General features: G+C 30.7%; 1 protein-coding gene across 1 annotated transcript in view; it reads right to left on the bottom strand.

Annotated features, from left to right (window-relative positions):
- Nucleotides 1-12,942: 12,942 nt before the first annotated feature.
- Nucleotides 12,943-19,877, bottom strand: part of LOC113520482 (protein SCAI) — a 76,841-nt gene continuing 69,906 nt past the window's right edge. Inside the window, exons 8-10 of the mRNA XM_026905816.3 lie at nucleotides 17,703-17,873; nucleotides 15,549-15,751; nucleotides 12,943-13,273 (exon numbers count right to left, since the gene is read on the bottom strand). Of these exons, the coding sequence (XP_026761617.1) occupies nucleotides 13,217-13,273; nucleotides 15,549-15,751; nucleotides 17,703-17,873 (431 nt within the window). The 3' untranslated portion in view covers nucleotides 12,943-13,216. The remainder of the gene's footprint in view (nucleotides 13,274-15,548; nucleotides 15,752-17,702; nucleotides 17,874-19,877) is intronic.

Below are 19,877 nucleotides of genomic sequence, written 5' to 3'. Positions count from 1 at the left end.
AGCGCGCTAAATATAAGATTGAGCATGGATTTATTTTTGGTAAGCATTTCGCGTCAGCGTAAAACTACGGGCCGATCGTTTTGTTACGAAGTAAGCTGAGTATACGGTAACCAGAGATGGAAACTTTAGCGTTTGGTACGTTGTTTGGAGTTGTTCAATTGATGTTCTAACAGTTAGTGTTGATCGCGTAATGAATTGGAAAAACGCGTATGTCTCTTAGAGCAAAGTCCAAGACGTATCGCTGGCTGTGTTGCGTTCGTTCTCGCTGTCGATAGTACTATGTCGTGATTTATTTATTTGCAATTAGTATTTGTATAGGCACGTTATATAATTGTGTATGTACAACCTTGTGTAATCACACTATGTTACCTTTCATGTTAAAGACTGGATACTAAACGTAAACGGTTTTTACAAATATTGCATTTTCAATGTTTTACCGTGGTATAGAAATTAATAATATTCCAGATATTGTTTATAATATTTATGAAGAGAATATATTATTTATAATTTAATATTTTTCTTAGACATCAGTACTATTATTAGTGATCCTGGCGTCTTTGAGTAAATTTTAGATGGTTTCTCACCTGACACAGAAAAAAAATCATCACTGTACAGATAAATTGATTACATTCAACTGCAGCGTTCTCATATTAAAATTTGCTCTGCACAATGGATTGTGTACCATTTACATTTGAAATGTATAGTTGCTTTTAATTATTCCAAAATTTTAATGAAGCTTCCATTCCCATAATAATATGACGTGTTCTATGAATATTCCAGGTTGTTTTGTTTTTCATTAGATGCACAGGATCATTTTATATCGAGACGTATTAATAGGTGGATGACTATTGTTGACCTTGGTAGTGTAGCGACTTAACATACTGTATCGCCGTTCGATTATTGCAGGTTCTATTCCCGCAGAGTACAAACGAATTTGTATTTAGGTCTATGCATGTTTATATCAATAATTTAATTTTTATCAATATAATTAAAAATATAAATAGGTATGTCTATCTGTTGTTTAGTAATAATGGTACAAACTCTATTGATGCTGCATAATGTCCTTTTTTAATGGTTGATATTAGTAAATTAATTAATTTATTTGTATAATCGGAATATATCGATTGAATTCGAATATCATGCATACGTTGATATATACTCGAACATTTAGACAGTGTATATATATCGGGAAATGCTCTATGCATTATAAACCCATACAATCATAAAACCATGAAGTGTCTAAAGTTTCGAAATTGTATCTTTTGTTGTTTCAACATTCAATTAATACTTCTTCTCTTTTAAAATATTTTAAAAAAAATCAAGATAGGTAGACAGAAAGAAAACAGCTTCACCATGGCTGAAGGCGAGTGTAATTTATTGCAAAATAATTTACAAAAATTTAACAAATCATACTCTACAAAGATATAGACAGTAATATATAATAGGGTTGGAATTAATCGATTTTTTTTATATATATACAACTGACATACGATTAATAATCATAATGCAGTCAAATTTAATAAGCCTCTGATCAGTTATATTTCGAAATATCAATTACTCGATTGGCAGCAACTGTGATTTAAAGAAGATTTTAATCAATCTAGAATTGTGTAAATGTATGTCAAATGAATCCTCTGCTACATTGAAACATTTCACATGTTACTTGTTTGTTTATTTATTATTATTTTTTGTTTTGGTTTATTATCATGAACTTTCACAACGTGCATTGAACCAGAACTCAATGTTGATATAGTAGAATCGCGCTGAGAAATGAGTATTAAATACTGAGACTTCGTGCCTAGTTTTGTCTCCAGTCCAAATCGATCTTAACTGAATCGACCTATCCTATGGATCATGCTAAGTCTATATAATATTGTGCTGAAATTATTTTTTTTTTATTTATTTATTTATTTTCTCCACAAATTTTACTAAAAGTTACATGAAAAAAATACAACTATATATGTATGTGAAATAAATGTATTATTATTACATTTAAAGAGAATATAGCGCCATTAGCTTTTGTACTTGAAAGGGTGTAATATGAAGGGATGGCAACTGTTTACAGCAATATTTCACCAATGAAATTGAACGTATCTCTCAAAGAAACAATACATATAAAAGATATAAAAGCAATAAAAGATGTTGACCCTTATAGCATTATTGGGTGGATATTTATCGTATTTGTCAATACATTCGTTTGCTATTTATTTAGAGTGGCAGTGAATATCAAGGTTGGGGAAAACTTACTACGTACCTATCGTCTACTGGACGTTAACTTTTGTTTGAAACTGAATTTGTTTCATAATAATCACTAGTTCATTTAATTCACCTTCTCTTGCCAAATACACAGTCTAGTTGCCACCAATTCTAATAGAACTTTGGGACCTTTAACTCATTCAAATGATTCTAATTATCAACTATATCTCAGTAATATACTTCGATTATATAGATAGAGTATCGAGCTTAAAAAACACGGCAACTTTTGTCAACTAATTGTCAAATTAGCTGATTCGTTTTTTTATTAGTGTTCTATATACTTACGCACACAATATAAGGACGTATCAATATTTAATTATTTAATAAATAAAATAAGCTTTTGTGCATTAAAAAGCTGTAAAATTTATAAGACAAAATAAATATAAAAGTTATAAAGGAATCACACATAACCATTTATCACATAAAGTTGTTTAAAAAAGTTGATTCCTTTTTCTATAAGTATTTGTATGGAGACACACTATGTGTATAATCTAAGGTGAAATGTTATACAATAAAAATAATTGAAACTGGCCATAGCTGGGTAATATATTAAAATAAATATATAGTATAAGTAAAATAATATAGTGTTATATAGAACAGCAGTTCCTAGACATTTTCAATGTTGGGATTCCTATTTCTATTAGCGAATCGGAGTTTAGAAGATCTGGCTTATAATAGATTATTACCAGTTATATTCTAGAAGAATCCAGTCTATAGATAATCTGTAGTTTCATAACTGTGACGATAAAACAAAGGCTAGGTAATAATTTTTGTAAATACAAAGAAAGTAAACAGTAATGTAATCAGCTTGCTACAGGTAATTTGATTTTTGAAATTTTTTCTTATATATTCTTGAGTTATTTAATGTAGAAATTTAGCATTTTTTTTATAAAATGAAAATAATATTAAATAAACAAATAGCTGAATTATAAAAGTTTCTTATTTAATTAATTAATTGCCATTTTATTATTTTTGGTTTATTTTTAAATGACTTAATTCGATAAAAATATATGTTGGAGGATACATTATATGCCCAGAAAAGAATTGAAATAATTAGGGTTGTGTTAAAAAACCGACTTCAATTGTGGTAAAACCAGTTATATTGATTTAAAAACTAAACTATTGAATCGATTTTGATAAAATTTCTCTGGGACTATAAGTATATTCTTTCAGATAAAAAAAAGAATATTTGAAATCGGTTTACAACTGACGGAGTTATGAGGTAACAAATATTTGAAAAAAATACAGCCGAATTGTGGACCTCCTTCTTTTGAAGTCGGTTGTCTTCACTTTTTTTTTAATTTTCTAGCTGTTGGTTTTTTCTTTAATATAAAAATCAAAATAAATTAAATAAATGAAATGTTCTGAATCTAGACATAGCAGAAATAGATATTTCACCACATTGAAAATAGAATAAAAAAGATGATCAATGTTTGCCGATTCCGCAGAAGTGTATGCTATTTTATTAGCGCTAATTAGAATTCTCTCTAGGATACGTTTTGGGTGCATTTTTAGCATGACTCTAGCACGTAAATATGTATATAATTGAAGGCATTAGTGTCTAAGATACAGGCTAGGCCTAGCTTAGACACTAATGTGCTGGGCGTAATATTATAATTTATACCTGTATATTAAACTTTGAAATTACTATAGCCCAATTTTGTATATTTTTATGTCCAATAAATATTTATTATTCTTATATCTTTTATATTTTATTATAACAAAATTGGCTAAGATTAATAAATTATACTAAGTTTAAAAAAAAAGAGATTATATTTAATTCAGTTGCTAAATATTTCGTTTGAAAAAATATTTTAAATCGTTACTTTTGCGATTTGGTATATACTAAAAAAGTAATAAGCACAGTTGGATAAATTTAATTGTTAGCAACGGAATTAATATCGTAAGGTATTGTGAAGTAAAACAAAAATATTCGTGATAGGTTATTTTAAAGTTGAAATTCGATTGACACAGGTTTGTAAAATTGAAACACTAAGATTGAACTACATACAATGTAACTGAGTATTCTATTGGTACAATGATATTTTTTTTTTATTTAAATATTAATTGAAAGGTTCACAATATTAGAATACTAAGGCATGTGATGTAAAATATACAAATAATAAATAAAATAATACACAAAATGTACCCAGTTTGGATCGATAGGAAATACATACATTCTTGTTCTATAATCAAAATTTTGTATAGAAACACTTTTACTTAGATCATTATATACCTAGATGGAGTATCAGTGTCAAAAGACGTTTCAAAAACCGAACAGCCTTTTAATATACACGCCAAATTTTCAATGTCTTGTAAAGGTATACGAAACTCTGAATTATTTTAATATTTAACGTATAAATAAATAAATACAATGATAATTTGTGTGATAAGTTACAAATTACAAAATTATAAATTTCAAAATGGCGTCACGTAAAATAAAAACAACATTAAAGCTGTTTTAATCACTTAAATTATGGGAAGACAAGCGTGTCATTTTAACAAAAGAATTTTTTATGATTTTTATTTAGGGGCTTTATCCTATAAGGATATGCCATCCCCATCATAGCCTAATCTTAATAAATTTACATACTAAAATAAGGGGAACCATTGAGACAGAAATAGAACCATTAAAGATTTTACCGTTTTTCAATGCGAATCCGCAAGTATACTTAAAAAGATCCCATATCTTGGTTATACAGTATATTATATATTTCTGTACCAAAGCTTACATTTAAGAAAAAAGTTAAACTGTTTTAATGGAAGCATTTTTAGGGAGACACTCTATCTAGATGCTATTGATCTAAGCATACATACTGTTTATAATATAAGATTTTTTTATCAATTTTGTCCTAAGAAAAATCCGTAAATTAAAAAAGAATAAATGATTTATAATTCCATAGATAGAAGCATAGATGAAAACCTAATATCTTTAATTGAAATGTACTTTCCATCGGATATCATCATGTCTTGTCATTTGATTTAAAATTAAATATTACATGATTTTATGGGTATATAACATTAAATACTCATGTACATTTGTTCCAATTAATATTTATATTGCTATAATTCTGTACTTTTTATTGTAACAAACAAGAAAAAAAGAAATAGCTACAAACCAGAGACAATAGGTACACAGTTGTTTTTTTTAAATAATCATGCAATAAACTCACGTCGTATGCCACATAACGTTCTGGTAACATTAAAATTTGGTACCATAATATTAATTTAACTTTTAAATATTTATATTAGATATATGATATTGATAATATATAGCTGAGACTTAATTAAAGATCATCCCCTTTATCCCATCCATTTATAAAACTTTACACGTTTAACCAATTACTAAATATCAGATGCATACAACAGATCCTTACACAAAGTGGCGGATTTACGGCCGAGTAGATTAGAATACGATTTCATTGCCAATAATGTTTAATTACAGCCAGTTACCAATATAACCCAACGATAATGTAAACAAAAGGAAACGATGAATTGAGCCGACCGTAACGTAATATGCGTACATCCGATTTATAACAAATCGAAAATAGATTAATTTATATAATATATATATATATATATATATATACTATATATTTATTCTAATATTAGGTGTTTATTTATTAAAATAAATAAAATACACAACTAATACTTTATTATTAATTTATCATATTAATTTATTTAAATTTCAATGAACAATAATTGAAGTTAGTGTACATATGGCGGACTTAACACCTAATGGCGTTCTCTATCAGTCAATCATGAGGCAAGCAGAAAATTAAGCAGATGGTGCATTTAACATTAAAATAAGTAGATTTTTAATATATATGTGTAAAGTACATATAAATATTTTCCTTGATATTTTATACTGTTACAATATCATGCCTACTTGTACAACAATTAGTCCCTTACCCTAAGGTTGTATTGAAAAGATCGCTCCCAGTAATAAGACCGCCTTACTGTACTTATACAACTGTATCGTTACATTTATTAATTGTCAAGCTTATTCCCTATATTGTATAATGCAAATAAAGTAGGTATACCTACTCATTCATTCATTAATTGAAAGTTTCGAGTTGTTAAAATTTCGTATAAAAATTGTATCTCGGATAATTTCAAGAAAATTAAGACACTTTTCATTGGGTTCTATTAGTAAAGGTTTATATATATAATTTAATTGCAAATGTGTAAATCCACCACTGTTTTACACTTACCTAGCGATCTAAGACTTCGTTCTTTATAAGCAAAGGGACATGTCTTTAAACGTACCGTGCAATGTCAAATCAATTCTCTCCCATAAACTGTTATAATTAATAATGTAATAACTATATAAGAATACTAAATAATACTGTGAATGTGAATTTGTTATTTAACGAATCTCATAATAAAGCATACGGCTCGTCTGAAGATCTACAGCCTCAAACAATAGATATTACAGATTACAAAAAAATAACCATTATTAATTGTGACAAGAAAGTTATTTTGATTTAGAAACTAAATTACTGAATAGATTTTAATAAAATTGTCATGGAACTAACCTGTAAGTATATCCTTTTAGATAACAAACAATTTTCCAAATCGGTTTATAAATGACGAAAAGTAACAGGGAACGAAAATTTGGAGTAAGTTAGAATACTCGACGCGAGTCTCTTCATAAGTTTGTTGTAACATAGGATATAAATTACTAGTTTGTGTTATTGTTTTATCATCGTAATCATCACATCAGCTGATCAAATGATCACTGCATTGCAATGTAAATGAGGATTCGAATGCTGTCCGCTACATTTTGTTTCTCAATCAGATAACAATTATTTGATGTATAATATGAGTATGTATTAATTTTTTATATTAATAATATCTCTAAACAATTGTAAAATATAAGTAGAGACATTGCAAATGTATCGTATCAAGTTCAAAGCATGCGTGCGAAGCCGGGGCGATTTTTTAGTCCACTATAAGTCTATGCATAATAAATACTGCAAGCATCTAGTAAACAATGCTTATAGATTACAAGCATAACTATCAATTTATAATATCATGTATCCATATCACTGTATAATATCACTTAAAAATCTACAATTGAAAAAAACATGAACTGTGATAAAAATAACTGGTTATTAGTTTAAATAACTACATATTAAAAGTTTAGCTAATGTTGAAACTGTTAAACACTTTTCAGTTATAGTAATAGGTAGTGTAGTAGTGTTGTGTAGTTCAAATTATTTACTTTGTATCTCATAGCTAAATCGATACAGTTATTGCGAAGTTAGTGAAACTTGAACCGCTTATTAGCAATAAAATGAGATATTTTATTTTATGTTCTATTATGTATCTATATATTATAATTAAGAATGTGTATTAGTAATATTTTTATTTTATTCAATTAAGTGGAGTAAAATGGGACTAAGAATTATTTGGTAGATTCCTAATCTATACTGCCCTACATAATCTAAACCGTCGTGTTATGAAGTTTAGAGATATATGAGGAAACAGTGTTCAACGCCTTTGGCATGTTCCGACTAACTAAATGACAATTCGGGACGCTCTGCCACATGTGTGTGTTAGGTGACTGGTAGGAAAGAGATGTTTAGAAAGTGGTGGTGTAAAATGTAACATATAAGCTTGCAGATCCTAATATAAAAATGCAATTAAAAGAAAAAAAAAACTTTTATAGCAGTTTAGTATTTCTAAAGAAATATAGCTTAAATTGGCTACATTAGGAAGCTAGTTTATATACACGATTAAATTAGTTTCACGAAACTAAATTAGAACGTGTGAAAGTAAAGAAATTTTACCTTCGGACAGCTCGATTTGATGGAATTCATTTGCATTTCATTTAATTAATTTTTATTTATACTATATTTGGAGATTCTGTCCTTATTCGTTTATTTACATTTTTATTTTATTCTAATAAAATATACTATAGTTAAATCACAAAAGCTATGTACTGTTAGTTGGCGTTTTTTCAAATGCCTGAACAAACATTTTTTTCGTCCTTATATAGAACTATTAATTTATATTAAAAATTATAACTTTTTAGTATTAAAGCTAAAGAGTTTCATTAAAAAAAAAGAATGGAGTATAAAATAAATATAAAATAAAATAAATGAATCCCAATTAATGCATTATAAAAGTAAAGACAGGTAAAACATTTCGTGAAACAAAATTTCGTGAAACTAATTTCGTGAAATTAATTTCTTAACGTAAACTGAATTTTAAAGGAAATAATATAGTAGTGACACTAGAGAAAGGTAAAGACGGGGGCACAAAATATAAATATAGAAAAATAAAAAATTTAATATTCCTTAATATTTTCATATGTAGCTTTTCTGTAGTAAAATAAAAAATTAAAAAATACGCTGTTTCTACATTGCATTTCAAGTGGCAGTGTTCATACATTAGTGATACATTTTGAAATATGATTATTGCACGCGTAGATGCCACGACAACTGTTTCCTTTAAAATGTTAATTAAATAAATATATATATTGCGAGATATATATTGGAGGAATTATGTTGCAACGAATCACTTAAAGAAACAGTAAAAAATACAATGTAGGTAAGAGAACAATACAAAAAGCCCGTATTTATTACTCGTATTCATTCCATATTTGATTTCGAATTAAGTTTTAATGGAAATTGTATTTTTTTTTTAAATTTGTATTGAATATTAATTAGAGTTTAGTCATAGTTTGTTTAAGACCAGATTCTGTCATTTGAATCATAAAATACATCAAAATTTATTAAAATACATTTCAACAATTTATCGAAACTATTGATTATCCAATTAGGAGAGTTACCGAAGATACTGTAAAGTAATAGTTAAGGATACTAAGTTTAATTATTTTATAACTGTCAACTGATTAAACTGTTAATATGTAATTATAATAATAAATTAATCTATTGTTTAAAAAGTTTAATATTGTCAAAATTGTTATATAATTAAATATAATTGTTCGAAAATGTCACAGAATCATATAAAGTAATTGAATAAAGTTCCCATTGATTGAAACGTGTAACATAGTATTCACTTTATATATTTAGTAGCATACGCTATATTCAGTTCATTTATAATAAGTAATAATTAATCGAAGATTCTAAAAGTAATTTATCATTATCTATAATTATTTATAGTGTTATGTAATCCCAGAACGCACTATATCCTACACTCACTTACAATTGTCAATTTACATTATAATTTAGGTAAATTTAAAGTTTTTTTTTTTTTAATTCGAAGATATAATGTTTACACTTAAGCGAAATTGTTTTTACATAAATCTTAACCTTTTATTAATTTAAATCAATTCCGTTGAGCAAGAATACATTACATTAGTCTTTGCCTCGTTGCCGGGCTCGTTACAGCGCGAGTCAAGGTATAGATATAAGAATAAATATCCAGATGGAATCGACACTTTCCTGGATTAATCATGACTACATTGTCGAATTGTAAATATAGCAGGCTTGTTTTTAAAAGCTGAATCAATCACGGCTCGCATGCACCGGACGTTGCGGTAGGAGCGTGCGTTTCACTCTCTCGTACACGTGTCGTGTGAGTCACGTCGTATCGTAAAACAATTTGTTAATGAGAATTAAACTGAGACAACCCTCGTAATAATTTTTGTACACACAGACAGGCTAGTCGGCCGTTTTTATATATTTATAATTTTATATTATTCTTTTTGATATATATTTTTTAAATTGAAAAGTAAAATTCTTACAAATATTTGAGAGAACAACATAATCTGTACATAATGATTCGTAATGATGCTTATCATTACTGAACATTTTGATTTATATCGGAATATAGACATAAAATATATTTTCGTTATTAAATCATTAAAAATTGTCACCATTTTAATTAATACAAGTTTATTAATTTGTAAGGACTATACGTATATATGTATATTTTTATTATAATAGAAAAACAATAGTTCCCAAATCAAACAAAAATATTAACCTAATATGGGAGATTTTTAACTCAATTACTTGTAACACTGAAATAAAAGTGCATTTTGTTTTGTAAAAAAAAAAGAAATGTCAAATATAGTTAGCCAAACGTCAAAATAGTTGACTAAACATTGGCCTGCTTTTTGACACTCAATGCTCTATCTACATGATCGAAGATTTATTGTTCTCCAGTCAGAGTGTCACTTCCACCTAGTTTATTCTTATATTCCATTTATTCTTGTGACTACGAATCACAAAATCTCCAATTAATCTCGTATTTTACAACAATTTATGACATTTTCTTTTTCAATAGCCCTTCCGTACAGGTTTCTGTATGTAATATCGCTCTATAAGGGCTATATTAGATGTAACATCAAATATATAATATATTCAAATCGAGCAATCAAAAAGATGTTTGCAGTTTTAAGTCAAATGTTTTATAGTGTGTTTATTTGAACTAATATAGATTAATTACCGGTCATTGGTAAACATTTAATAAAGGATGGATAGTTTAATTTTTCTATACTCTTAATAATCAGGCTAAAGTTTTTGGATAATTAGAATTTGTTTTGACATTTAGGTATGTACGTGTGTATTTACCTGTGGTATCAACCCCGTAATTTTTGACTCCAAAATATACATGATTGTATGATATTAGATCTTTTAACACCTACGAATAGCACAATTTGGCATTTGATTAGTAGAGATTATTTTCCGGTATAGAAGACAGGGCTTGGCTCTTTAAAAAGACGTCTTAACGTGTCTCTGCGCATTGCTGAAAGCTCTGATCGGTCTAGACAATTCTTCAAACCCCGTGCATGGTTCATCCAGCTTACCCACCTTTAATCCTCCTACCGTGTTGAGTAGGAGGATCTATCTATCGTTTTGCCTCCAATAGTTCCTTTAGAAGCCCATAATAACTTTATAAGCACACGATTATGAAATCGTGTCAATTGTAGACAAATTTAAATTCTCAATCAAAGTTCTCTTTTGAGAAACAATGCGGCTGTAGTTTATTTACTTTGTAAACTTAGTTTATATGTATTTGCAGTTAAATTAAATTATGTTCCAAGACTAAAAGAAAAATGTTAAGCACAGTATGTTACTTATATAGTGTGAAGTATCTGGCTAAAAATTTTATTGTTTTTATAATAAATTTGACATAATCGCATTAGCAAGTAATAATGCCGTTCTATAGGTATTTGCCCGGCTGTCATCATCACCCTAGTTCGGGCTCTGACACGTGACCACTTTCTGTCCCTTACTCGCGCTGACCTATCCCTCTCTGTGTCTTAAATATAAATCGTTCAAAAAAAGAACACACCACATTCGGTATTACACACACATTTGCAAATGTGTACAACAATATCCAACTTGTATGCATAAGGAATGAACGTAGATTCTCACGCTTGGTCTAAACTCCTCAAAATTTTATTGAATGATTAATTTTTAATTCTAATTCTCAGTATTTCAGTTCTACGTACCTGCACGTGTTCAGGTTGAGTTGATGAAATAAGAAAGATTGGTATATCATTAAATATATTACCTTTTGAGAACATGTATGTATACATAACAATACAATAATATTTCCATGAATTAATTAGTAACATTTAAGTTTGAACAAGTTACACTGAAACAACTATTATCAACTTTTATCTTTTTTGTTTTTATGTCTTTTTGTTTTTATGTGTTTTTATTTTCATGTGTTTTTATTTTTTGTGCTGTGATGGGTTTATGAGTTGTTATAACATCAATGATAATGAAATGAAATGTTTTATCCAAAAAGTAACATTCAATTACATGTTATTAATATTATTTTAAAGAAACATCTTTGTTTTTTCTTTATTTATTTAATATAAAAAACGTGTTTTAGTTTTAATAAAGAAATTTTGTTTTATATTCTACACATTTAGCATTGTAAACGGATATTTGGTTGGGAACTGAAGAAATTAAATATTTAAATTTTCTAATATATGGACACAGTTATGTATTGAAACATGTATTAAATCGTAAATATGCCATATAAATTATTATATACTTATCTAGTATTTAATTCGAACACTACGATCTTTTTTTTTTTAACTTTTTATTTTTAACCGGTATGAATAAATTTTGTAATGGGAATGGGAACATATAATTTCCATCTTAAGCATCGAAGGAGATTCTATAACACGGAAAACATTTGTAAACATTTTAGCATTAAAAATTTTTATGTTGGTGATTGATCATGAATCGTAAATCGTATTGTATCCATTTAACATTAGACGAACAATTGATTGAACATTTATTGTAATATCTGCTTATTTGTGTATTGACTAATTCATACTACGTATGATTAATAATACTGTTTAACAACAAAGAGATTTGACAGCTAGTAGAATGAACAGCTCTGTTCAATAATAACATTTAAGATCCCACAATTAGACCATATTAACTCTACGATGTTTAAAGATAGAATAAATATACGAGATATATTTTTGTAACGCCCCCCCCTCCCCTCCCATCCCTCCCCATCCCCAATAAGATTAATAGTACATATATACGTAAATGCATATGTACAAATTAATGACTTTCGACTGCGTGCCTCTAATGTAAATATATGTTTTTATGTATTCAGTGTTAGGTAAATATAGTCTGCCACGTATATATATATATATATATATATATATATATATATATATATATATATATATATATATATATATATATATATATATATTGCTATTATTAATATCTTAGTACTATTAATTCGTCTACTTTGATTGTTGTAAGCTTTGCTAAGGTACCGTGTGAAGGTACTGTTTGAAAGGCATCTACATTTGTTTACAATATGATAATAGAATTTTTGCTACATTTAATTGGATAAATTGATAATTTTGTTGCTGGTGTAGAATATACTTTGTTACAAGCGAATAGAAGCGATATTTTTTTGTTAACAGGACCGCAAGAGCAGTATATAAAAATATATATTGGATAATTCATTCCTCGGCAAATGAGACAGTGGATACTCTGGATCATTCCTTGGTGGATGGCGGTCCGGCGGTAGATGGATCGTGGAAGTGTGCGCGTACCTGCAATCACAGTTTATATATATATATATATATATATATATATATATATATATATATATATATATATATATATATATATATATATTCTTTATTGTACTTGTAAATTACATTGTTAATGTATTTATAAATATTTATTTGAATTTTAGTATGTTTGTTTAAAAACTACTGTACCAAATTGGATATGATTCAGAAAGGTCTGTTTTGTACTCAGCGGATCTACCATGAAATGAAATTCCGAAATTTCGGATTCGATTTCGTGTTTTTGTTTATACCAAAATCGGACCAATAAATGGAGTTTACATTTTTACATTTCGTTCGTCATATATCATATCATAAAAGTCTAAAGGAACAATATTTTAACATTTTTAATATTTCCAAACTGTGTAATATGTCATTTTAACATCAAATTTGTGTTTCGGTTGACTCCAAAATTTCGGAAATTTCATGGTAGGCCTTCTGATATATATCTTATAGGTCATGAAGATATGATTATCTACTTTTTAGCAACATCAGGAAGTAATGTAATAGGAATAAAATGCCCGACAAAAGCTGTTTCAATATATTTAAGTATATATAAGTAAATAACTCTACTCAAGATTTATTTGGGGGAAAGGGATTGTTAGTAATGGAGACAAAAAATCCCATTGCTAGTAATATACCCAACCAGGTCGACCTTCTCGTGGCTCCCCCTGGAAACTATCATGGTTAATTCCTGATGAATTCATCATGATGGGCTAACTGGCCTGTTTTCATTCTCATCGATCACCCTTCACTGGTGCTCCGCCAGCGTATCCCGTTAGCGCAGGCGGGGTTACCATTCCTTTTTCATCCAACAAAAAAGCTCAAAATTTATTTTTGTGTGTTTATAATTTGACTTGTTTTGTTGAGTCAGCAGTAATAGGCAGGGAAAAGGGATTTGGACTAGAATACAGATTTCTAAAGTGATAAATGAAAGATTTCTAAACAGTCACCAGAGTTCGGTGAAATTATTATATTTGACTGTATATTAATACTACAATTAAGGAGATTTATTATTTTGAAATAGCACAAAATATGTGTTGATAACAACTCTTCAAAAAGGAGGTAAAGAGGTTTCTTCAGGGTCGGCAACGCGCGCGTGATACCTCTGGTATTGCAGGTGTTCATAGGCTACGCTAACCGCTTACCATCAGATGGGCCGTATGCTTGTTTGCCACCTCAGTGGTAAAAAAAAAAATACTGTTATTGTATATTGTATAAAGAAAGTTAAAGTTGAGAACAAAGTATTTCACTTTTAAAATATTTTTTAATATAATTATAGTTTCTATGGTTGGTTGATAAAATAAAATTAAAGTTTGGGAGCCTATGAACTAGAGGTAGCGTAAAAGATGATGAAGTGTATTACCAGAGGGAAACTTTGTACAAAAGTTGATTGCTTGGGTACCTCTATTCCATTCGTGTTTCTACTGCGAAGCAGTTATTTGCATGGCTGTGTTTCGGTTTGAAGGGTGGGATATGGCGTGAATTTACTGGGTACAGAGGAATAACACCTGAGTCCTCAGGAATGGCAATGCATAGGCGACGGTTACCACTTTCCATCAGGTGGGTCGAAAAAAATTTAAATAACATGTATAAGTAAATTCGAGATCGTTAATAGAAAAAGAAAATTAGTATGGTACCAATATCATATTTAAATGCTATCGAAGAAATGAATGATAAAATCGATTCAGATTACGCAATCTAACTAACGCAATCTAAATCAGATAAAGCAAATTAACTACTTGGTCCATTTCTAACGGTTCCTGTTTTGAATTTGGGGGGTATTATGGGCGAAACCGTGTACTTTGTTATGTCCATGGCACTGCTCATGTCTATAGGCGACGGTTACCACTTTCCATCAGGTGGGCCATCAGCTTGTTTGCCATTCTAAGTTGTATAAAAAAAAAAATGTGTGGACTGCCCTACTTATAGACAGTTGAATATAATAAAAAGACAGACAACTAGAAGTGAATGGATAGGGAAAGAGGATGGTGGATGGCATTCAGGAAGATATCGAGCAGTAGCAACAGCTTTATGATGCTTAGATTGTAATGTTGTAATTTCCAAGATACACCCCATACGTTGCCATTTCTGAGAACTCTGACAACATTTCGGGCACCATTTACAATACCTAGAACGGGGACAACTTAAAAAAGTTCCTTCTTAAATCGACCCGACCGGGAATCGAACCCGGGATCTTATTTACGCAAACGTGCTTTCTATTGTACCATGGAAGTGAAGGAAGGTGAGGATTTACTTGTAAATGCGCTGCCAAGTCCATCACAATATGTACAAGAGCAGGATGCTCCAGAAGGTCATCGGGCAGCGGTGGAGCGGCACGTGTCAGATGCGTGCGCGCACGGAACGCTCGATGCATGCGCAGTGTCACCTCACAGAAGATGAATCTTAGGAGCAGCAGTCGAAGGAAGTCATCACCCATGAATGCGATGTACATTATATCTGTAATAGGATACAATGATAAAAAGCATTTGTTTAGAAAAAATCATATTTTAAATTCAACTGTAGTCTAAGAGTATTTAAGCTATTCTTAATATAATCCCACAGGTGAGAAGAGATTAGTATTTGCAAATAGCAAGCCTATTGCTAGCAATAGGGTATATTTTCATATTTACCACCATACGGTTTCCCCTGAAAACCATCGTGACTAATTAATAGTGAATACGTCACGTCGACCCAACTGACCTGATCTCTTCCTTACCTATCGTCTCCCAGTGATATTCCATTATAGTACTTAAAAAAAGTTATATTGAAGCTAGTTCTTTGGCTCTAACAGAGTAATGACTTAAATTTTCTCTTAAGGAGAGAACCCTTGTTCTTCTTTTGTTTCTCTAATTTTCGTCTAGTCTAAATTTCGTCATCATCATCATATCAGTTGTTAACTATCCACTGCTGAACGTAAGCCTCCCCCTAGGGGGTTTGCCAGTAGTAGCCACGCTTGGCAAGCGGTTTAGCAACCGTAGTTAGGCTTTGGAAATCTTTTAAGAGTGACATTGCTACCCATGCTTCGACTTTTATATTTCCCTAGTCGTCTCTTACGATTTCCACGGGTAAGGAAGGCGTGGCTCATTCTATTCCGGGACCACCCAAACTTATTAAGAGTCTTAAACTTACTAACAGACAAGTAAAAGTATTTTTAGTTAGTCAACCATATTTGTGTGAAGGTGTTTCTTTAGTTTTTTTTTTACAACACAGGGGGCAAACGAGCATGCGGCTCACCTGATGGTAAGTGACTACCGCCGCCCATGGTCACCCACAACACCTACGGCATTGCAGGTGTGCTGCCGGCCTTTTAGTTCCTTTAGTATTTGGCTTCTGGTTCTGTGCTACTTCTCTTGTTTTATGTCAATGTATGTATATATATGGTTTTTGTATTGAAAATTTTACCAGAGGGAGACTTTGTACAAAAGTCGTTTGCTTGGGTACCTCTGTCGCATTCATGTTTCTACCGTGAAATAGTTGTATTTACATGGCTGTGTTTCGGTTTAAAGGATGGGATATGGCGTGATTTTACAGGATACAGAGGAATAACACCTGAGTCCTCAGGAATGGCAACGCATGGGCGAAACAGTATACTCAGTTATGTCCATGGTACTGCTCATGTCTATAGGCGACGGTTACCACTTTCCATTAGGTGGGCCGTCAGCTTGTTTGCCATTCTAAGTTGTATAAAAAAATCTATTTTTACAGCTTTGGTAAGATACTTTTTTATTAGAACAGGATCTAATCATGATAATGCATATTGGTTTATGTTAATATAATTTAAAGGATCAGACCAGATCGATTGTACTTTGTACAAAAGCCGTTTGCTTCACCTCTGTCACACACGTGTTTCTACTGTGAAGCAGTTATGCTTGCATTGTCGTTTCGATATTCCAGTGAAATTACGTAGGCATAATAGTACGTTATAATTACAGTGTATTCTGTGATATCAATGGTTCTATTCACGTCTATAGGCGATTGTTGCATTCCATTAGGGCCCACCTAAGCTTGGTAAGGTCAGCTTGTTTGCTATTCTGTCTTAAGAAAGGCTTTTTGGATATAATTATTAGCCAACGTTCATTAATATATATAATTCAATAATTTTGTATTTAGGTTTATATATATAATGATTTATAATTTATGTAAATATTTATTTTATATTTTTTATATTTCTGTCTTGCACTACTACTGCCCACTCACTACTTCCTATGCCACTGTGTTAGGTTGACTGGAAGAAATCTCTTTTAGAGATAAGTTCGCCTTTGCTAACATTGTTATTAACTTATTGTTGTTACTGTTTGTTTTAGTGCAATAAAGAATATATATATAAGAATATATATATAGCATCAAATTAAGAAAAAATTCTAAATCAACTGTACGTAACTAAATATATGAGATAAAAAGTTAATACCTATTCGGCTCCTAGTTACTAGTTGCGATGCTTCAGCCATGAACGTGTCTATGTAGATCTGTGCACGATCCCAGTGCACCAGCGATAGGTTGTGGATGTCACAGCAGTAACTGAACGCTGTGAGTGGCGAGTGCAGGAACAGGGTGAACAAGCTGCCCTGTTGTCTGCGGTCTGTAATACATATTGAAATAAACCAAATAAAAAATATTAGCAAACATTTATCATATTACAGTTATTTGTGAGAAAGAGGTATTTGTGAGAATGGACCCATTGCTAACAATACACCCTATCAGGTCGACCTCCACGTGGTTCCCCCTGGAAAGCATCGTGAACAATTGTTGTTGAATTCGTCAAGATAGGCTAACAGACCTGCTTCATCCTCACCCTCACTGGTGCCCCGCCGGTGTATACCGATAGCGCGGGCGGGGTTACCATTCCGTTATCAACCATTAAAAAAAATGCATCGCCATTATAAAAAACGGTGAATTTTTTTTTTTTTTAAATAAAAACTAGCTGTATCCCGTAGCTCCGCTCGCGTGTATCAATATATAAAATATCCTATGTGCTCAATTAAAATATAACCTACTCATGTAACAATAATTTAAATACGTTAAATAGTTTATGCATGAGAGAGTAATAGACATCCATTTATCCATGTATCCATCTATCTTTTATGGGAATGGGCATTAAATATTATAATAAGATACCGAAGGATATTTAGGATATGCCTTTTAATAAGTTTAAAACTGTTATTAAAAAAGCACTTGTTGAACAAACTAAACGATTACTTGAATGACAAATGTGCATGGTGTTAGTCGATCATGCGCGGGCTTTTAACGACCATTTTATTTAAGACATAGTACATCTAAATAAATACACATAATGTTAACAGAGAGAAGTGTGGACTGAATGACGATGTAGTGACAAAAATCGAAAAAGGAATGTTGCGTTAGTTTAGTCATTTGGAGAGGATGGATGAAAGAAGAATTACGAAAGAGATTTATCGAGCAAGAATGAATGGAGATGTCGGTAGGGGCCGCCCTAGACGGACGTATGTTGACCAAATAGGCGACGTGCTGAAGAAGGGCCAATTTAAAAGTACCCGTAACCGGCGAGCGTGTATGAAAAGATCGATGAATGTGGAAGAAGCGAAAGAGGTTTGTTTGAATCGAAGCATCCCTCGCCCTCCCTTAGTCGGCTCTTACGACACCTATGAAAAAGGAAGGGGTGACCCATTCTATGCCGGGACCACACAACAAACGTGGGTAATAATAGTAAATAAATAGATTTATTTCATATATTGATATTATTTTTTTTCATCTCTTTAAACAACTAAGTTCTTTTTCTTTTAGACGAGAGGAGAATAAAAAGATAACGTCAGATCTCTATTAACACCCATCTCCTTCCTCTTACCTTTACCCATATACCTACACACTACAACTACTTTCGTAATGCAAAAACAAACAAAAAAAAAAAAACAAAAAATCCAGCTTTTATAGTTGCAGAAGAACATCACTACAGTATGCGAAAAAATTAAATTTCGAACCGGACCTCTCCCCCCATTCATAGTTACACGTAATTAACGGACGTCCACTGATATATTCCTTTTCAAGGCTAATACAATTTACTGGTACGCCGGCTCTGCCTTTGATAGCATTATCAACTTCCTATCAAGTCAGATTGAGGTCAAAGTCAATAAGTCACCTTCAGTCATAATAACACTTGTGCGATTTGGTCGTGACATTCAAATACGTGATGCCCTTTTGCAATTGCAGTCAAACTTCAGTAGCTAAAAGTTTTGTGAGAATGCGTCGTGGTGCACTACGGCACAAGGAGGGACGGCGGAGGCGGCTAGGGGAGAGAAACTAGTTGCGAGCGCCGCCAGTTACTAATAAGCTAGTTGATGTTTCCGCAACTTTATACCTTTGACTATAGCTCCTTTCATTTTCGGATTAAATATTTCTACGTTTATAGTTACAGTATTATGTTTGTTGAAGTAAATTTTAAACTATTACATTAATATGAAATTGTGTTATACTGGATTTTTTTGAGACAAAAATCGAAAAAGGAATGTTGCATTGGTTTGGTCATTTGGAAAGGATGGATGAAAGAAGAATTACGAAAGAGATTTATCGAGCAAGAATGAATGGATATGTCGGTAGGGGCCACCTTAAA

Source organism: Galleria mellonella, unplaced genomic scaffold (assembly GCF_026898425.1).
Source record: "Galleria mellonella isolate WM207_F2 unplaced genomic scaffold, CSIRO_AGI_GalMel_v1 utg33, whole genome shotgun sequence".
NCBI lineage: Eukaryota > Metazoa > Arthropoda > Insecta > Lepidoptera > Pyralidae > Galleria > Galleria mellonella.
This window is presented reverse-complemented; position numbering and strand designations above follow the sequence as displayed.